The sequence below is a fragment of the Thalassophryne amazonica genome, chromosome 14 (assembly GCF_902500255.1).
Source record: "Thalassophryne amazonica chromosome 14, fThaAma1.1, whole genome shotgun sequence".
Taxonomy (NCBI): domain Eukaryota; kingdom Metazoa; phylum Chordata; class Actinopteri; order Batrachoidiformes; family Batrachoididae; genus Thalassophryne; species Thalassophryne amazonica.
The window spans coordinates 12,337,352-12,352,520 of NC_047116.1; the positions used below are offsets into that span (position 1 = coordinate 12,337,352).

General features: G+C 41.8%; 1 protein-coding gene and 1 long non-coding RNA gene across 6 annotated transcripts in view; both read left to right on the plus strand.

Moving 5' to 3' along the window:
• nalcn (sodium leak channel, non-selective) overlaps nucleotides 1–5,221 on the plus strand; it is a 241,384-nt gene extending 236,163 nt beyond the window's left edge. For 3 of the 4 annotated variants that reach the window (XM_034185794.1, XM_034185793.1, XM_034185792.1), the window contains 5 exons: nucleotides 3,398–3,513; nucleotides 3,594–3,751; nucleotides 4,386–4,536; nucleotides 4,625–4,771; nucleotides 4,848–5,221. In XM_034185794.1, the coding sequence (XP_034041685.1) occupies nucleotides 3,398–3,513; nucleotides 3,594–3,751; nucleotides 4,386–4,536; nucleotides 4,625–4,771; nucleotides 4,848–5,213 (938 nt within the window). In that variant the 3' untranslated portion in view covers nucleotides 5,214–5,221. The remainder of the gene's footprint in view (nucleotides 1–3,397; nucleotides 3,514–3,593; nucleotides 3,752–4,385; nucleotides 4,537–4,624; nucleotides 4,772–4,847) is intronic. The other variant, XM_034185796.1, reaches the window with a different exon arrangement.
• Nucleotides 5,222–8,446: 3,225 nt separating this feature from the next.
• On the plus strand, nucleotides 8,447–14,573 carry LOC117524071. 2 transcript variants are annotated; one of them, XR_004564697.1, is made up of 3 exons: nucleotides 8,447–8,547; nucleotides 9,972–9,975; nucleotides 14,472–14,573. It is a non-coding gene; the product is annotated as an uncharacterized LOC117524071 (long non-coding RNA). The 2 variants fall into 2 exon arrangements; XR_004564698.1 differs by lacking the exon at nucleotides 9,972–9,975 and adding an exon at nucleotides 12,027–12,031.
• The last annotated feature ends 596 nt before the right edge of the window (nucleotides 14,574–15,169 follow it).

A 15,169-nucleotide genomic window follows, 5' to 3' on the forward strand; every position in this document is an offset into this window, starting at 1 on the left:
CTGGGACTGGTTGGGGCTGAGGGAGAGAACCAGGAAAAAGACATGCTGTGGAGGGGAGCAGAGATTGATCACTAATGATTAAAAGCAGAGTGGTGCATACAGAGCAAAAAGAGAAAGAAACAGTGCATCATGGGAACCCCCCAGCAGTCTACGTCTATAGCAGCATAACTAAGGGATGGTTCGGGGTCACCCGATCCAGCCCTAACTATAAGCTTTAGCAAAAAGGAAAGTTTTAAGCCTAATCTTAAAAGTAGAGAGGGTGTCTGTCTCCCTCATCTGAATTGGGAGCTGGTTCCACAGGAGAGGAGCCTGAAAGCTGAAGGCTCTGCCTCCCATTCTACTCTTACAAACCCTAGGAACTACAAGTAAGCCTGCAGTCTGAGAGCGAAGCGCTCTATTGGGGTGATATGGTACTATGAGGTCCCTAAGATAAGATGGGACCTGATTATTCAAAACCTTATAAGTAAGAAGAAGAATTTTAAATTCTATTCTAGAATTAACAGGAAGCCAATGAAGAGAGGCCAATATGGGTGAGATATGCTCTCTCCTTCTAGTCCCCGTTAGTACTCTAGCTGCAGCATTTTGAATTAACTGAAGGCTTTTTAGGGAACTTTTAGGACAACCTGATAATAATGAATTACAATAGTCCAGCCTGGAGGAAATAAATGCATGAATTAGTTTTTCAGCATCACTCTGAGACAAGACCTTTCTAATTTTAGAGATATTGCGTAAATGCAAAAAAGCAGTCCTACATATTTGTTTAATATGCGCTTTGAATGACATATCCTGATCAAAAATGACTCCAAGATTTCTCACAGTGTTACTAGAGGTCAGGGTAATGCCATCCAGAGTAAGGATCTGGTTAGACACCATGTTTCTAAGATTTGTGGGGCCAAGTACAATAACTTCAGTTTTATCTGAGTTTAAAAGCAGGAAATTAGAGGTCATCCATGTCTTTATGTCTGTAAGACAATCCTGCAGTTTAGCTAATTGGTGGTCTTTAGTCTGTGAAGAAGATTCCCCATTTACATGAACAAATTGTAATCTATTAGACAAATATGATTCAAACCACCGCAGCGCAGTGCCTTTAATACCTATGACATGCTCTAATCTCTGTAATAAAATTTTATGGTCAACAGAATCAAAAGCAGCACTGAGGTCTAACAGAACAAGCACAGAGATGAGTCCACTGTCCGAGGCCATAAGAAGATCATTTGTAACCTTCACTAATGCTGTTTCTGTACTATGATGAATTCTAAAACCTGACTGAAACTCTTCAAATAGACCATTCCTCTGCAGATGATCAGTTAGCTGTTTTACAACTACCCTTTCAAGAATTTTTGAGAGAAAAGGAAGGTTGGAGATTGGCCTATAATTAGCTAAGATAGCTGGGTCAAGTGATGGCTTTTTAAGTAATGGTTTAATTACTGCCACCTTAAAAGCCTGTGGTACATAGCCAACTAACAAAGATAGATTGATCATATTTAAGATCGAAGCATTAAATAATGGTAGGGCTTCCTTGAGCAGCCTGGTAGGAATGGGGTCTAATAAACATGTTGATGGTTTGGATGAAGTAACTAATGAAAATAACTCAGACAGAACAATCGGAGAGAAAGAGTCTAACCAAATACCGGCATCACTGAAAGCAGCCAAAGATAACGATACGTCTTTGGGATGGTTATGAGTAATTTTTTCTCTAATAGTTAAAATTTTGTTAGCAAAGAAAGTCATGAAGTCATTACTAGTTAAAGTTAATGGAATATTCAGCTCAATAGAGCTCTGACTCTTTGTCAGCCTGGCTACAGTGCTGAAAAGAAACCTGGGGTTGTTCTTATTTTCTTCAATTAGTGATGAGTAGAAAGATGTCCTAGCTTTACGGAGGGCTTTTTTATAGAGCAACAGACTCTTTTTCCAGGCTAAGTGAAGATCTTCTAAATTAGTGAGACGCCATTTCCTCTCCAACTTACGGGTTATCTGCTTTAAGCTACGAGTTTGTGAGTTATACCACGGAGTCAGGCACTTCTGATTTAAAGCTCTCTTTTTCAGAGGAGCTACAGCATCCAAAGTTGTCTTCAATGAGGATGTAAAACTATTGACGAGATACTCTATCTCACTTACAGAGTTTAGGTAGCTACGCTGCACTGTGTTGGTATATGGCATTAGAGAACATAAAGAAGGAATCATATCCTTAAACCTAGTTACAGCGCTTTCTGAAAGACTTCTAGTGTAATGAAACTTATTCCCCACTGCTGGGTAGTCCATCAGAGTAAATGTAAATGTTATTAAGAAATGATCAAACAGAAGGGAGTTTTCAGGGAATACTGTTAAGTCTTCTATTTCCATACCATAAGTCAGAACAAGATCTAAGATATGATTAAAGTGGTGGGTGGACTCATTTACATTTTGAGCAAAGCCAATAGAGTCTAATAATAGATTAAATGCAGTGTTGAGGCTGTCATTCTCAGCATCTGTGTGGATGTTAAAATCGCCCACTATAATTATCTTATCTGAGCTAAGCACTAAGTCAGACAAAAGGTCTGAAAATTCACAGAGAAACTCACAGTAATGACCAGGTGGACGATAGATAATAACAAATAAAACTGGTTTTTGGGACTTCCAATTTGGATGGACAAGACTAAGAGTCAAGCTTTCAAATGAATTAAAGCTCTGTCTGGGTTTTTGATTAATTAATAAGCTGGAATGGAAGATTGCTGCTAATCCTCCGCCTCGGCCCGTGCTACGAGCGTTCTGGCAGTTAGTGTGACTCGGGGGTGTTGACTCATTTAAACTAACATATTCATCCTGCTGTAACCAGGTTTCTGTAAGGCAGAATAAATCAATATGTTGATCAATTATTATATGAACTGATCAAAATAATGAGACCATTTCTTGCTCATCTTTGTGTTATTACTTTCTTTCTTTTACAGGTAAGTGGAGCTGCAAGTATGAAATAATAATAATAGTTATTGCAGAAAGTAATGGAAAGATTAATCTATCATAAAAATCGTGGTTCGTTGTAACCCTTGAGGTAAGAAGATAAAAGGTTTGATGATGACTTCAAATTTTGCAGCTGTTTAAATGTCAATATGAAGTTCACGTAACTGCTATTGCCAACGAAGCAAGTCATCATGAGGCTGAAATACTTGAACAATGTCAGAGAACTCAAAATGTGATTCATTATTTTAAAATAAAGAACCGGTGAGCTCAGGAGCCACAAAACAGGACAAGAAATGTGAAGGGTGACTGAAGAATTCTTTCCTCGGTGAAGAAAACCACAGACGTGTTGGCTGTTCTTTCACAGCACTTAGCGTTCTGCAAAACTCAGCAGTTTGGGTGTAAATGAAAGTGACTCTGGTACTTGTGAGTATTATTGTGTACTCTCTCTGTGTTGCGACAGCAATCATCGTGGAGAATTTCTCTTTGTTCTACTCCACCGAGGAGGACCAGCTGCTGAGCTACAACGACCTCAGACACTTCCAGATCATCTGGAACATGGTGGATGACAAACGTGAGGTGAGAGGTCATATCAGGTCCAAACTGAGCATCACAGAAAACCTTTGACCAACCTTTGACCTCCGCGGCCGCTTCCTCAGGGCGTGATCCCGACGTCCAGGGTGAAGTTCCTGCTGCGTCTGCTCAGAGGCAGGCTGGAGGTGGACCTGGACAAGGACAAGCTCCTTTTTAAGCACATGTGTTATGAGATGGAGCGGCTGCACAGCGGCGGAGACGTGTCCTTTCATGACGTCCTCAGGTGACCCGTACAGTCTGTACAGTGTACATGTGAGCGTGCACAGGATCTGATCAAATATGAAACGGCACATATTGCATGGAGCTGCTGTGGCTGTACAGTGTGAATATGATGAATGCAGCACGCGTCTGTCCTTAGAGTTTTGGTGGACTTAAAAGACTTTTGAGATTAAAAAATTTTTTAAAGCTGTGTCTCTGTCCTAAGACTTAAAATTGGATTTAGCAGCATATATTTTGGGCTTTTGTTGCAGCTAACACGGACTGAAGAGAGTGTGCATTGGCTACAGATGACCAAACGTTAGGTTTTGGGCATGTTTAATACTTTTGGTTGTATTATTCCTTTGCAGGACGACTCTTCAAAGCTACAGTGTGCAGGATTTATTTTGAAAGTCGCAAAAATAGCCTGTAAAGCTGCAGTGTGTATTATTTATTACAACAGTAGTAACTGTCACAAGAAACGACAAGGGAGTGCAAATCCCCGTCGCCAAAGAAGCAAAAACATGAACAGAAACAATTTTGTGACTGGTGACGACATAATGCAACCTGCATACTCACCACTAGATGACACTAATTTCTCCACACTGTTGTTTTAACTGTGTTTTCCTGTGTGTTGTGTTTCTTTGCATGTGTTTGTACAGTATGCTGTCGTATCGCTCGGTCGACATCAGAAAATCGCTCCAGCTGGAGGAGCTGTTGGCCAGAGAGCAGTTGGAGTATACCATCGAAGAAGAAGTTGCCAAACAGACCATACGCATGTGGTTGAAGAAATGCCTCAAACGCATCCGCGCGGTAAGACTTGCACCACAAAGACAAATCTCCCGATGAAGTTACGTACGTGTGTTGACACGAACTCACATGTTGGTGTGTGCGCTTGTAGAAGCAGCAGCAGTCATGTAGCATCATCCACAGCCTGAGAGAGAGCCAGCAGCAGGAGCTGAGCCACTTCCTAAACCCCCCCAGCATCGAGACCACCGTCCCCAGCGATGACCACAATGCTAACACAGACAACCCGTCGCAGGCTGAGGTAAAGCGCCGCACAGCATGAGCCATAGCATCATTTGTCCTGCTGGTGTGTCAACAGGTTTGTGTTGTTCGTTCAGATGAGCGGCGCCCAGCAGCTGCTGAGCCCTACGCTGTCGGACCGAGGAGGCTACCGGCAGGACTCCTCGGACCAGGGGCGGCCCCAGAGGAAGCTGGGACAGTGGCGTCTGCCTTCAGGTCTGACACATAATGTTATATACAAGCAGGAGGTTCTTTTAAGTCCTTCAGCTACGTACAGGTTGACCAGGAACAACATACAACAGTTTTCTTTGTGTCCTTTAGGCCGCACGAGTGTCAAGTCCATTGTGTGCAAGATGAACCCCGTCAACGACGAGGCTTCGTCAGGGTCAGAGGTGAAGAAATGGTGGACCCGTCAGCTGACCGTGGAGAGCGACGAGAGCGGCGACGACCTCATTGACATGTAAAGAACAGCACCCCCTGCAGGTTTTTTTAGAACAAGCTAAAGCTGCTGGCTGACTCAAGAAGATTCACACTCTCAACGTCACTCATTGTGAACTCTGCCCCCTCAGACTGTTGGCTTACTGTGTGCAGGCCGTTGATGAAGATATGTCACTTATTTTTATTTTTTTTCTTCTATTCAGACATATTGTATGTGGTGTTAAAGGCCCGTTCTCACTTTCACAGGGATGCATCCTGGAAACTCACGGCGTGAAGCCGCATCCTTTTGTTGGAAAAACACACAGCCGCCATTTTCAGACTTGACGTCAGCTCCGGCTTTGAAAGGTGAAAATTGTCTGGGGTCCAACTAAATCACAATTTAGATTGGCATGTGAGACTAAAATTAAATATTTCTATTAAATAGGTGATAGAAACTTTTTTTTACTTCAATAATAATAATAATACCATTTTTAAATATACCATTTTAAACTTTATTGCAAAATTGAAAATCTAATTTCTAAAATTTGTTGTTTTTTTTTTTTAAATTGAACCCATCAGCATTACCTTCACCGCCCACCAGGGGGCCCACAAATTGCTACTCCACAGGCTCTTTGAGAGTGTCCATATTGTGAACCGGGATATTCTGTTTGTTTTAACCATGATTGAATTTTAAACAGGTTAAAAATGTATTTTTTCTCTTCATGACCTTTGAGGCACTTCAGTAATTCCTCGTATTATCGTAAAGCTGTTGTCGTAAAATCACCAAGACGTTTTCCAGATTTGTGTGAAAGATATACTACGGGTGTACTGCCGTGTTTATGGTTATGCTTTGGTTGTGTTTGCACCCAGCGCATCGTTCAAGTGCAGTGTGTTACGTCACCAAACTGTGCGCTACTGTAGATGACATTCTCCGTCAAACAGGTTCAAAGCCATGACTGCATGAGGTTTGTATCTGTGAACGGGGCTAACAGTGTGCAGCGAGCGCTTTCAACATGCGCAATTGACAGAGATGTCCAAATGAATTTCTTGTTGCTTTTCGATGAATGACAATCTAATTAGCGATACATTATAAGCAGTAGTGTTTCCGCTGTATTAGGTGGCATTTGTCACGTGAAATTGTTATATGTTAACATAGTTTTTGGTTGACTGTAGCAACACATTTTTTGAATTTAACAATGAGGTGCTCACTTAGCTCACTCAGCTAGCTTAAACTGGGCTACCTCATTGAAAAATGTAAAATTTCATAGTGTCATCGTCAACCTCACGTAAATGCTACGTACACTTTTTCATCGTTTCTTCAGACCGCATGAGTGATAATATATTTGACAACCGCTAACAACAGCAATGATGGTAGCAATTATCTTTTTGGCTAGTTAGCCTAACAACAGCTAGCCATGTGCGTTAATGTGTTGGATGTTTTCACCGTTATAAAAGAGCTGGGCACATTTTAAAGTTGTCAGTGTAACCAACACCTATGTCAATAATCTAAAACTATTTCAAAGTGATGCTATTTTTATGACCACATGGGAACTGATGCCAGGCACAACTTGCTGTTCAGAAGTTGTGTCAGAATTCAGCTTCACTCACACTTTTCTTGGACTATTTTCTACGAGGAATTCAGTATTCCAACTTTCGTGTTCGTGTTGAGCGTTTTGTGTTGACTGCTGCCGCTGTTCCGCGTCATTGTTTGAAACCAGTGTTTGTGCAGCCGCTTAATTTTGTAGCGTCCTCGTTATGTCAGTATTTTCTCCTTTTTGTTCCTGTGCCAATGATCTCTTTTTTCTGGTCTTCAGTGTTTATGCTGTAAACAGATTCTCACCACGTCACGACAGACTGAACACGGGCATCTCGCCCTCGCCTGTAAGACAAGAAAACTGAAGCAAGACTTAGATTTTATAACTGTGAATGTAATTAAATGTTACATTTAGCTTATGTAATTGTGTAAAGCTTGAAAATAATATTTTTTGTAAATTACAAAATCTATTGCTTTATCAGGTATTCAGTTATTCTAATAAAAAAGGCCAATGTTGCTTATTGGCATCTATAACAGATTTGTTTGGGGATTTTATCCAAGTGGCTCTACATCCTGCCATCAGGTCGCGGTCATGCCATTGCGTTATTCCTCCAACAGATAACTTCAGAGACATTTATGATATTTACACTTGTACATGCATCTGGACTATAGACTGGATATACACACTGGACAAACCCTGTGTGACATCACCCACAAGTTTTCTATTGAGACCCAGAACAGCCGATATGGAGCCCATATGTGGGCATCGCCATGTGGGCAAAGGTGACTCTGGTCGAGCGTGGGTGACTCCATGTGTGAACGAACCCTAAACATGCCCCTATCTTGGAGTCCGAACGTGCTAAGCTAACAAGCTAAACTCGGTTTGGGTGTTTAATAAATCATATTTCTGGGGGGCTGTGTGGTGGTTCTCATAACAGTTTACTGTGGTGTGGACTTTAAAAGTTATGAGCTGCTTATTTTCTCTATAATCATGCAAAACAGGACCTAACGGATCAGGCTACAGATAGCTGCTAAAGTGCTAACGCCTTTAGCATACACCAATAAATAAGACAAGAATTTCACAGCTCCAATAGGGCGTTTCACCACACAACAAGCCATATTATTCCAGGTGTTTGTAGTAAAATGCTCAAAACAACATAGTCCTCTACAACAGCTAGCAGCTGCTGCTAGTGGACAATAAGTTATGGATTTTTGACAGTCGAGACCGGCTCAGCCGTTGTCACTCAAAGCCACTATGTCCCCAATTGTCTTGGAGGAAGAAACTATAGAGACCAAAACTGTTTTTTTCTACCAGGCAGCAAACATGTTTATTTCTGCTCTAAAGTTGGACATTTTAACATGGACTTGAATGGCAACCCCTTCACTTTTTGAGTCAACCTCAAGTGGCCAGTCAAGGAACTGCAACTTTTTCTTCTTCAGGGTGGGCTTCAACTGAGCTTACCACTTGATCTGGACCCAGTTGTTAGGTTAGTTATAAATGTCACTGGGTCTCTCAACGGTCATGCACGTGCGCTGGACCATGCACGGAGAAACATGCCATATGGTGAAAGAGTTGATGTTGATGTTCCCTCACAATGAAAGTGCTTCCCACAACATAAAGATCTGAATTAAAGACCAGGGGCCTCATGTACAAAGACTTGGTGGATTTCCTCCTAAAACATGGTGTATGCTAAAACCCAGAAACTACCATATGCACCAAAAAAAAAAAAAAAAATCAGATGTATCAAAGTGTGCATACGCATGGATCCAAGCACATTCCTTTTGTACATCCCAATCAATGTGGAATTGAGCACTTATGCAGAAATACCAAACTCCTCCTTGTCCACGTCCCTATTTAAATATGCAAATGTATGCTGAACCGTAAATGTCATCATACTGATAATACGAGAGGCTGCTCACAGGTCACATAGCTTGTGTGTAAAGATGACAGGATATTAGGTTCAGGTTCAGGTAACTTTATTTGTACCCGTAGGTAGATTTGGCTTGCAGCAAACAGAAAACAGAAAAAAGGCGTCCATGTTAGTCAACACAACAACAACAATAAAAAACACTAAAAATACTAACAAAGAACATACACAAAACAAGTTAACAAACACCACCAAGGACTCACAACCTTAAAACCACTAAAAAGATGGTCAGCTTAAAACTAGTGTGCAAAGGGCAAATAAATAAATAAGTATATAAATATCTAAATATAACCATATGCAAACCTACTAAGATGTGTTCAGTTGCACAATTGCTGCTGGGACAAAACTACTCCTGTAGCGTTTTGTTCTACACCTTGGGACTCTAAACCTACGGCCAGAAGGTAGAAGCTGAAATTCATTAGCCAGGGGGTGGGAGTCATCAACTATAATGCAGTTGGTTATCCGCTGTAATTGTTTAGTGTACAGGGACTCTAAACTCAGCTGCGATTCACCAATCAACCGACTGGACAATTTAATGATCTGACTCGGTCTGTTCCTATCCTTCAATGTCAAACTGCCAAACCATGCCACCAAAGAAAAAGCTAAAACAGATTCAATAAAAGCACGATAAAACAGTGTTAACATGGTTCGGCCAATGTGAAAATACGACAGTTTCCTGAGACAAAACAAGCGCTGATGTCCCTTCCTACACACCGCCTCACAGTTTGCCTCAAACTTCAGCGAATCATCAATAATAGTCCCAAGGTATTTATAAGCTTTCACAAGTCCAACTGGTTGACCATTCATTGTTGTGTTGCCAGGTGTGCTACCATTCTTCCTAAAATCAATGACCATATCTTTAGTTTTAGATATATTAATCTGAAGATATGAGTCCTCACACCATTTAACAAAATGGTCATCTACAGGACCGTGGCTACTCTCGTTATCCCGCAGCAGACTGACAATCACTGTATCATCCGCGTATTTTAAAATGAACCTGTTTTTAAAAGTGCTCTGACACATACTGGTATAGAGAATAAATAACAGAGGTGACAGCACACACCCTTGTGGCGAGCCAGTAGAAGAACACACTGTATTTGATAAAATCCCGTTCACTCTAACTTTCTGTGTTCTGTTTGGTAAAAAGTCTAAAATCCAACCCACGAGATTATTACTTAATTTAAAATGCTCTAAAAGCCTTTGGGTTAAAATACAGGGTTGAATTGTATTAAAAGCTGAAGAGAAGTCAACAAATAAAAGCCGGGCATGACACCCGCTGCCCTCCAAATGCCTGAGAAGCAGATTAAGCAAAGTGAGTGTGGCGTCCTCCACTCCTCTGTTAGGCCTGTAAGCAAATTGTAACGGATTGAGTGCATGCATAGTATTTTTTAGCATTACCGACCGTACCAATTTCTCAAAGATCTTCATCAAAATTGATGTTAGAGCAACAGGCCTAAAATCATTCAAGGATGTAGGATTACTAGATTTAGGAACTGGGACCACAACTGCATCTTTCCACACTGCTGTGTTTCCAAGGACCAGTTAAAAATATAATAAAAAAACTGGACTCAGCTCTTTTGCACAAGATTTAAGTAAATGGCCACAGATATTATCTGGACCATGACTCTTATTTACCTTTGTGCTAAGAAAAGCTTTTTCTATATCCCATTAGTGAAGGGAGAAGTGTTGAGAGTCACGGAGCCTGAGACCAAGTTCCTGAGTTTCCTTACTAAAATCAGATATGTTAAAACGATTAAAAAAACAATTAAGAGCATTAGCTAGTTCAATATCTGAGTTGAAGCCATTTAAAGTAATATTTGTGCTGCTTTCCATATTGTGGAGGCCTGCAATGGCCTTCATACTAGACCAAGCTGACCCAAGATTATGAGCAGCCATCCTCTTCTCCAACTCAGACTTATAGATCTGTTTTGCTTTAAGAATCTCTATTTTAAGCTCTTTGGTAACTAAAAGAAGGTCCGAGTCTACTCCCTTTTTAAAGACCTCCTTCTTTTTCTTTATACAAGATTTCACTGATTTAGTGACCCAGGGTCTATTATTAGGATAAATTTTAACTTTCTTACAGGGAACAATCATGTCTCTACAAAAAGTGACATAAGAACATATAACATCAGTGAGTTCATCCGGGTTATCAGAGGACTGCTTAAACATGTCCCAGTCAGTACAGTCAAAACATTCCTGCAAACAAAGCTCAGAATCAGCAGTCCAAACTTTAACCTCCTTGGTTTGTACTTTTCCCCTCTTTAAAACAGTCTTGTAGGTTGGCAGAAGATGCACACAATTATGATCTGCAAAACCCAACGGAGGAAGAGGGAGTGATTTAAAAGCGTCTTTAATTGACCCATAACATAAATCCAAAGTCTTGCCACGCCTGGTTGGGCAGGTAACATATTGATAGAAGTTTGTTAGGGTTTTTTCCAAGGAGACTTGATTAAAATCTCCCAAAATAAAATAAACACTTTGACTCACGTTTAATTACATCATCTTTTTTTATTTCGGAATAGACAGTGAGCCAGGAGAGGACACACTCCTCCACTGATGTCACCGGCTCTGCTGGCCGCGGCGTCTCTACGCCAGCTGCAGACATCCGCCCAAATGGGCGTGTCCTCATCTGAGCTGTGCTGGAATCACAAGAGGACATTGTCAGAGCAGTCGGTGGTATCAATGAGTGTCTGGATCAAATGATCCATGTCCCTGGTGAGATCAGTACTGCAATAAATGTACTTGTGAATAAGTGAATTCTGTCCTTGCCTCTTTACATGGTTGAAATCACATGCTGCCGGGCCTGTGTGGTTTCCAGGGGCAGGTTGAAGTTGACGGGTCCAGCATCTGGTTCCATAGGATGGGAGGGAGGATGTTGTGCTCTGGGAGTGGCATGTTGTAGTGTTGTGCCTCTCTTGGTCGGTGTTGGGGTTTTTTAACAGGGTCATCAGCCACGTTCATCCCCCCATATCACTGCAAACTTGATACATGTGAATGTTAGCATGTAGACGGATGTACGCCACGTTTTCGTGCGATCGCCCTGGTTTTTGTTGAGTTAAAGCTCCATCACTGAGGCAGAGCAGGTCTAGGAACTGCTCGGCTCCCAATGAGCTTGGGCATATCTGTCTAGCTTATTAATCTTTTATTGTATTTTAAATGCTTTACTAACCAGCAAACACTACATTTCATCAGATGAGAGCACCACTGGTTTTGTGCTTTTCCTCTCTTTGTATTTACTGTGTCAGTGAACCTGATCAATGTCCCTCGTTTGGATGATTACATTTTTTTCCAGCACACGCAGTCAGAGGATTGCACCGGCTACTTGCATTTCTTTCTAGTTAATTCTTGGCGTAAGAGCTCTGGGTTAGATTTGAGTTAATTGACTAATGTACTCTCAGCCCTCGTTAGAGACCGAATTAGACCATTAAAAAAAAGAGAACTATCAAAAGCCCAGTAAGATTCACAGTCGATGGAGTGTGTATGGAGCAAGCAGATAATGAACGTGAGGAACAGGAGAAACGGCCGCCTGTGGGACGCCGACTTACTCCACAGAAATCACGACTTACTCTCACATTCCGCTCTCTCGGTGATTGAGTGCTCCCCCCCCATCGACATATGGTCCTGTCGGGAAACAGTGTGACATCGACCTTCTTGCCAATCAACTGTCTTTAATTTCCCTTTTCTCCTCCGCCATCCCCTCTTGAGCTCCACTAAGCTCAGAACCTCCTCATCAAAGGAAATTTTCTCTCTTGCTCGGTTTTTACCCTGCGTGCTACAGCACTTTTTTGTCTTTTAATTGCCTCCGCCTCTTGCTTACCAGCCTCGTTGTTCTCACCCTCTCCATTGTAATTTGCCCGTCGCTCCCATCTGCATGTCCACTGCTTATTTAGAGCCTAATTGAGGCACTTTGGTAATTGGGGAGGAAGTTCTTAAGAGCAGAGGGAGTGTAAAAGTGTCTGCGAGTCCAGATTACCTGTAATTAAAGTACACGATAGCTTTGATGGCTCGCTTCCCTCCTGATGAGACGTGGCCTTCAAAACGTGGCAGGAGCCGCGTCACCAAACACATCTTCTGCCGCCAGCGCAAGACCATTATATTAAAGGAGGGGCTTCAATCTCTGCACCTGGGCGCGGGGGTGGCACATCCGACACAAGGTAGACTTCATCACCCTTACGAAAAATAAATGCCAATTATTGCGCAGTTTGAAATTTACCCAAAAGCCTTTCTTTATAAAAGAGCTACAGAATGTTTTTTTTTTGTTGTTTTTTTTTTGGGGGGGTGGGGATTCATTGCCAAAATTTGCATGAACCACCTGCTGATTCCTATTCTACTCCTACAAAATATTGGAGCAGCTGAATTTCCGTTACATTATGACGTCGTGTTTGTTTGTAAGCTAAGTGGAAAATAAGTCGATGGATCACAACAAAATTTTACATCGTTCATGTTTGGCTCCAGAGGTTATGCATTAAAAGTGTGGACCCTTCTTTTGTTTTAACTATTAAAGCTGTGAAAATTATGTTCTTCAGAGTCACTATAATTTTGTTACTTAGTATTTAAAACTTAAACGCCAACATGATAAAGATTGATCTTTTCTGGAAACAACAGGATTTTAACACGCATGGGTTAAAATACATCAACATAATGTCACAGCACCCTGAGATATCAGTGTCCCAGCATGCCACTCGAAAGCTCAGACAACACTGGAATACTACGTATGCGGTGTTAGCACCACAGAGCTGAAGAAACATGGTGTACCTTCAATTCTTACTGAAAGTAAAGTTGAAAGTTGAAAGTTTATTCTCATAAAAACAATAAAAACATAAAATCAGGGGTGTAAGGAACATGTGTATACTCCCCCTTGGTATTAATAACATACAATAATAATTAACATAAATCATCAGTGTTGAAAGTGACAGATTTCATGAAGTGTTTAAACTGGTTGACTGACTTACTAGTCACAATTTTAGAATCCAGTTTGTTCCAATATTTCACTATTCTGTTGCACCAAAAATGTTTTCTAGCATCAGTTCTACTATAATAGTTATACGAGGTCGGTTGCGTCATTTGCCTGTGAGCAGGCTTTGTGTGAGCAGTGGTCCACCCCTCTCGTTGGATTTTTATTGCGAATAAAACGTCTGAACGATTTGGAGCTTTGCTGCATCAAATTTTTCCAGAAACTGTGAGACACCTCCAGGTGGACACCATTCGGAAAATTCAGATGGCTTTCAGGGACGATTTTATGGGGATTACACAGATTAAGGAGTGCTCCAGATGGTTTAAAGACCGCCCACAACTGCTGAGAGCGCGGCGCAGTCTGAGCGCTGAAACCCCGCTGAAACAACCAGATCATTTCCAACGTGAAGGCTTTGTTGATCCGGGACGTCGTCTGATTTCCACAGAAATGGCAGAAGATGTGGACATCACCACTTTTTCGGCACATTCCACTGTTACAGGAGTTTTTGTCATTGAAAGAGAAGCGGAGGGATGCGCCACGGAGCCGCTCATGGCGCGGACAAAAGCACCTCCGTGTTGGTCTCACAGGACGGCTTTCAGATGGCTTTTGGTGGCTTTTCAGTCGTGTGACTATCCGAGAAATTGTGAATGAGCTGGACATGCCAGAACATATCCTGTGAGGCTTCATCACGGCATTGCTTTGCGCCATGCGGCTCCGTCGCGATGCACGAATTTCTCCACACGTCTGTCTTAATGTGCCGAAAAAGTGCTGATGTCCATATCTTCTGCAATTTCTGTGGAAGTCAGATGACGTCCCGGATCAACAGAGCTTCCAGTTTGGAAATGAACGGCACATTCCACTGTTACAGGAGTTTTTGTCATGGAAAGAGGAATCTGAATATGCAAATGTATTCAAATAGTTTGGTTGTGTCGTGCTGACGGTACCATAAGTGTGAGGTGTTGTGTGTTTGATGACGCCCGCCATTGTCTCTGTGTTACTGTGTGTACGAATTAAAGAACTTTCAGAGACAACGTGCAGAATCAACAAAAGCTGTGATTAGATTGCCGTTCTCGCAGCTCACTGTAATGTAAAGCAGAAATTAAATAAGTATGTTTGTGTGTATAAATGCTTAACTGAGCTGCGCGCACACGCTGAATAAAAAGACATTAGGTGCACGGTGGCTGACAGTGTGTGACATTAATATGACACACGCTTTTACTGACAAATACTGAACAGTTAATAGCTACAATTATATACGGGAAACCAGCTCTTGCTGCAAAATGCGCTGTACTGTTGGAATGTACCTGGTTGACATTCGGATGACTGCGTTTCACACAGCTGGCATGGCTCAGCGTAAGGTTGACTGGCACACTCCTGACCGATCAGCCAGCTCACACTGGAATGCCCTGATGCCAGGATGCCCAGTCTGATCAGCACCTGTGTGGGCACAGACAACCCCTGGCTCCTCTGGTAACAGTGGCCTTGGTAATCGAAATCAGTTTATGAGCCAATTATCACCATTTGCAAGTAAATCCTCGCGTTCCCTGAATACTCACTCATGATGGTTTGCACCATTTGCAAGGTGCT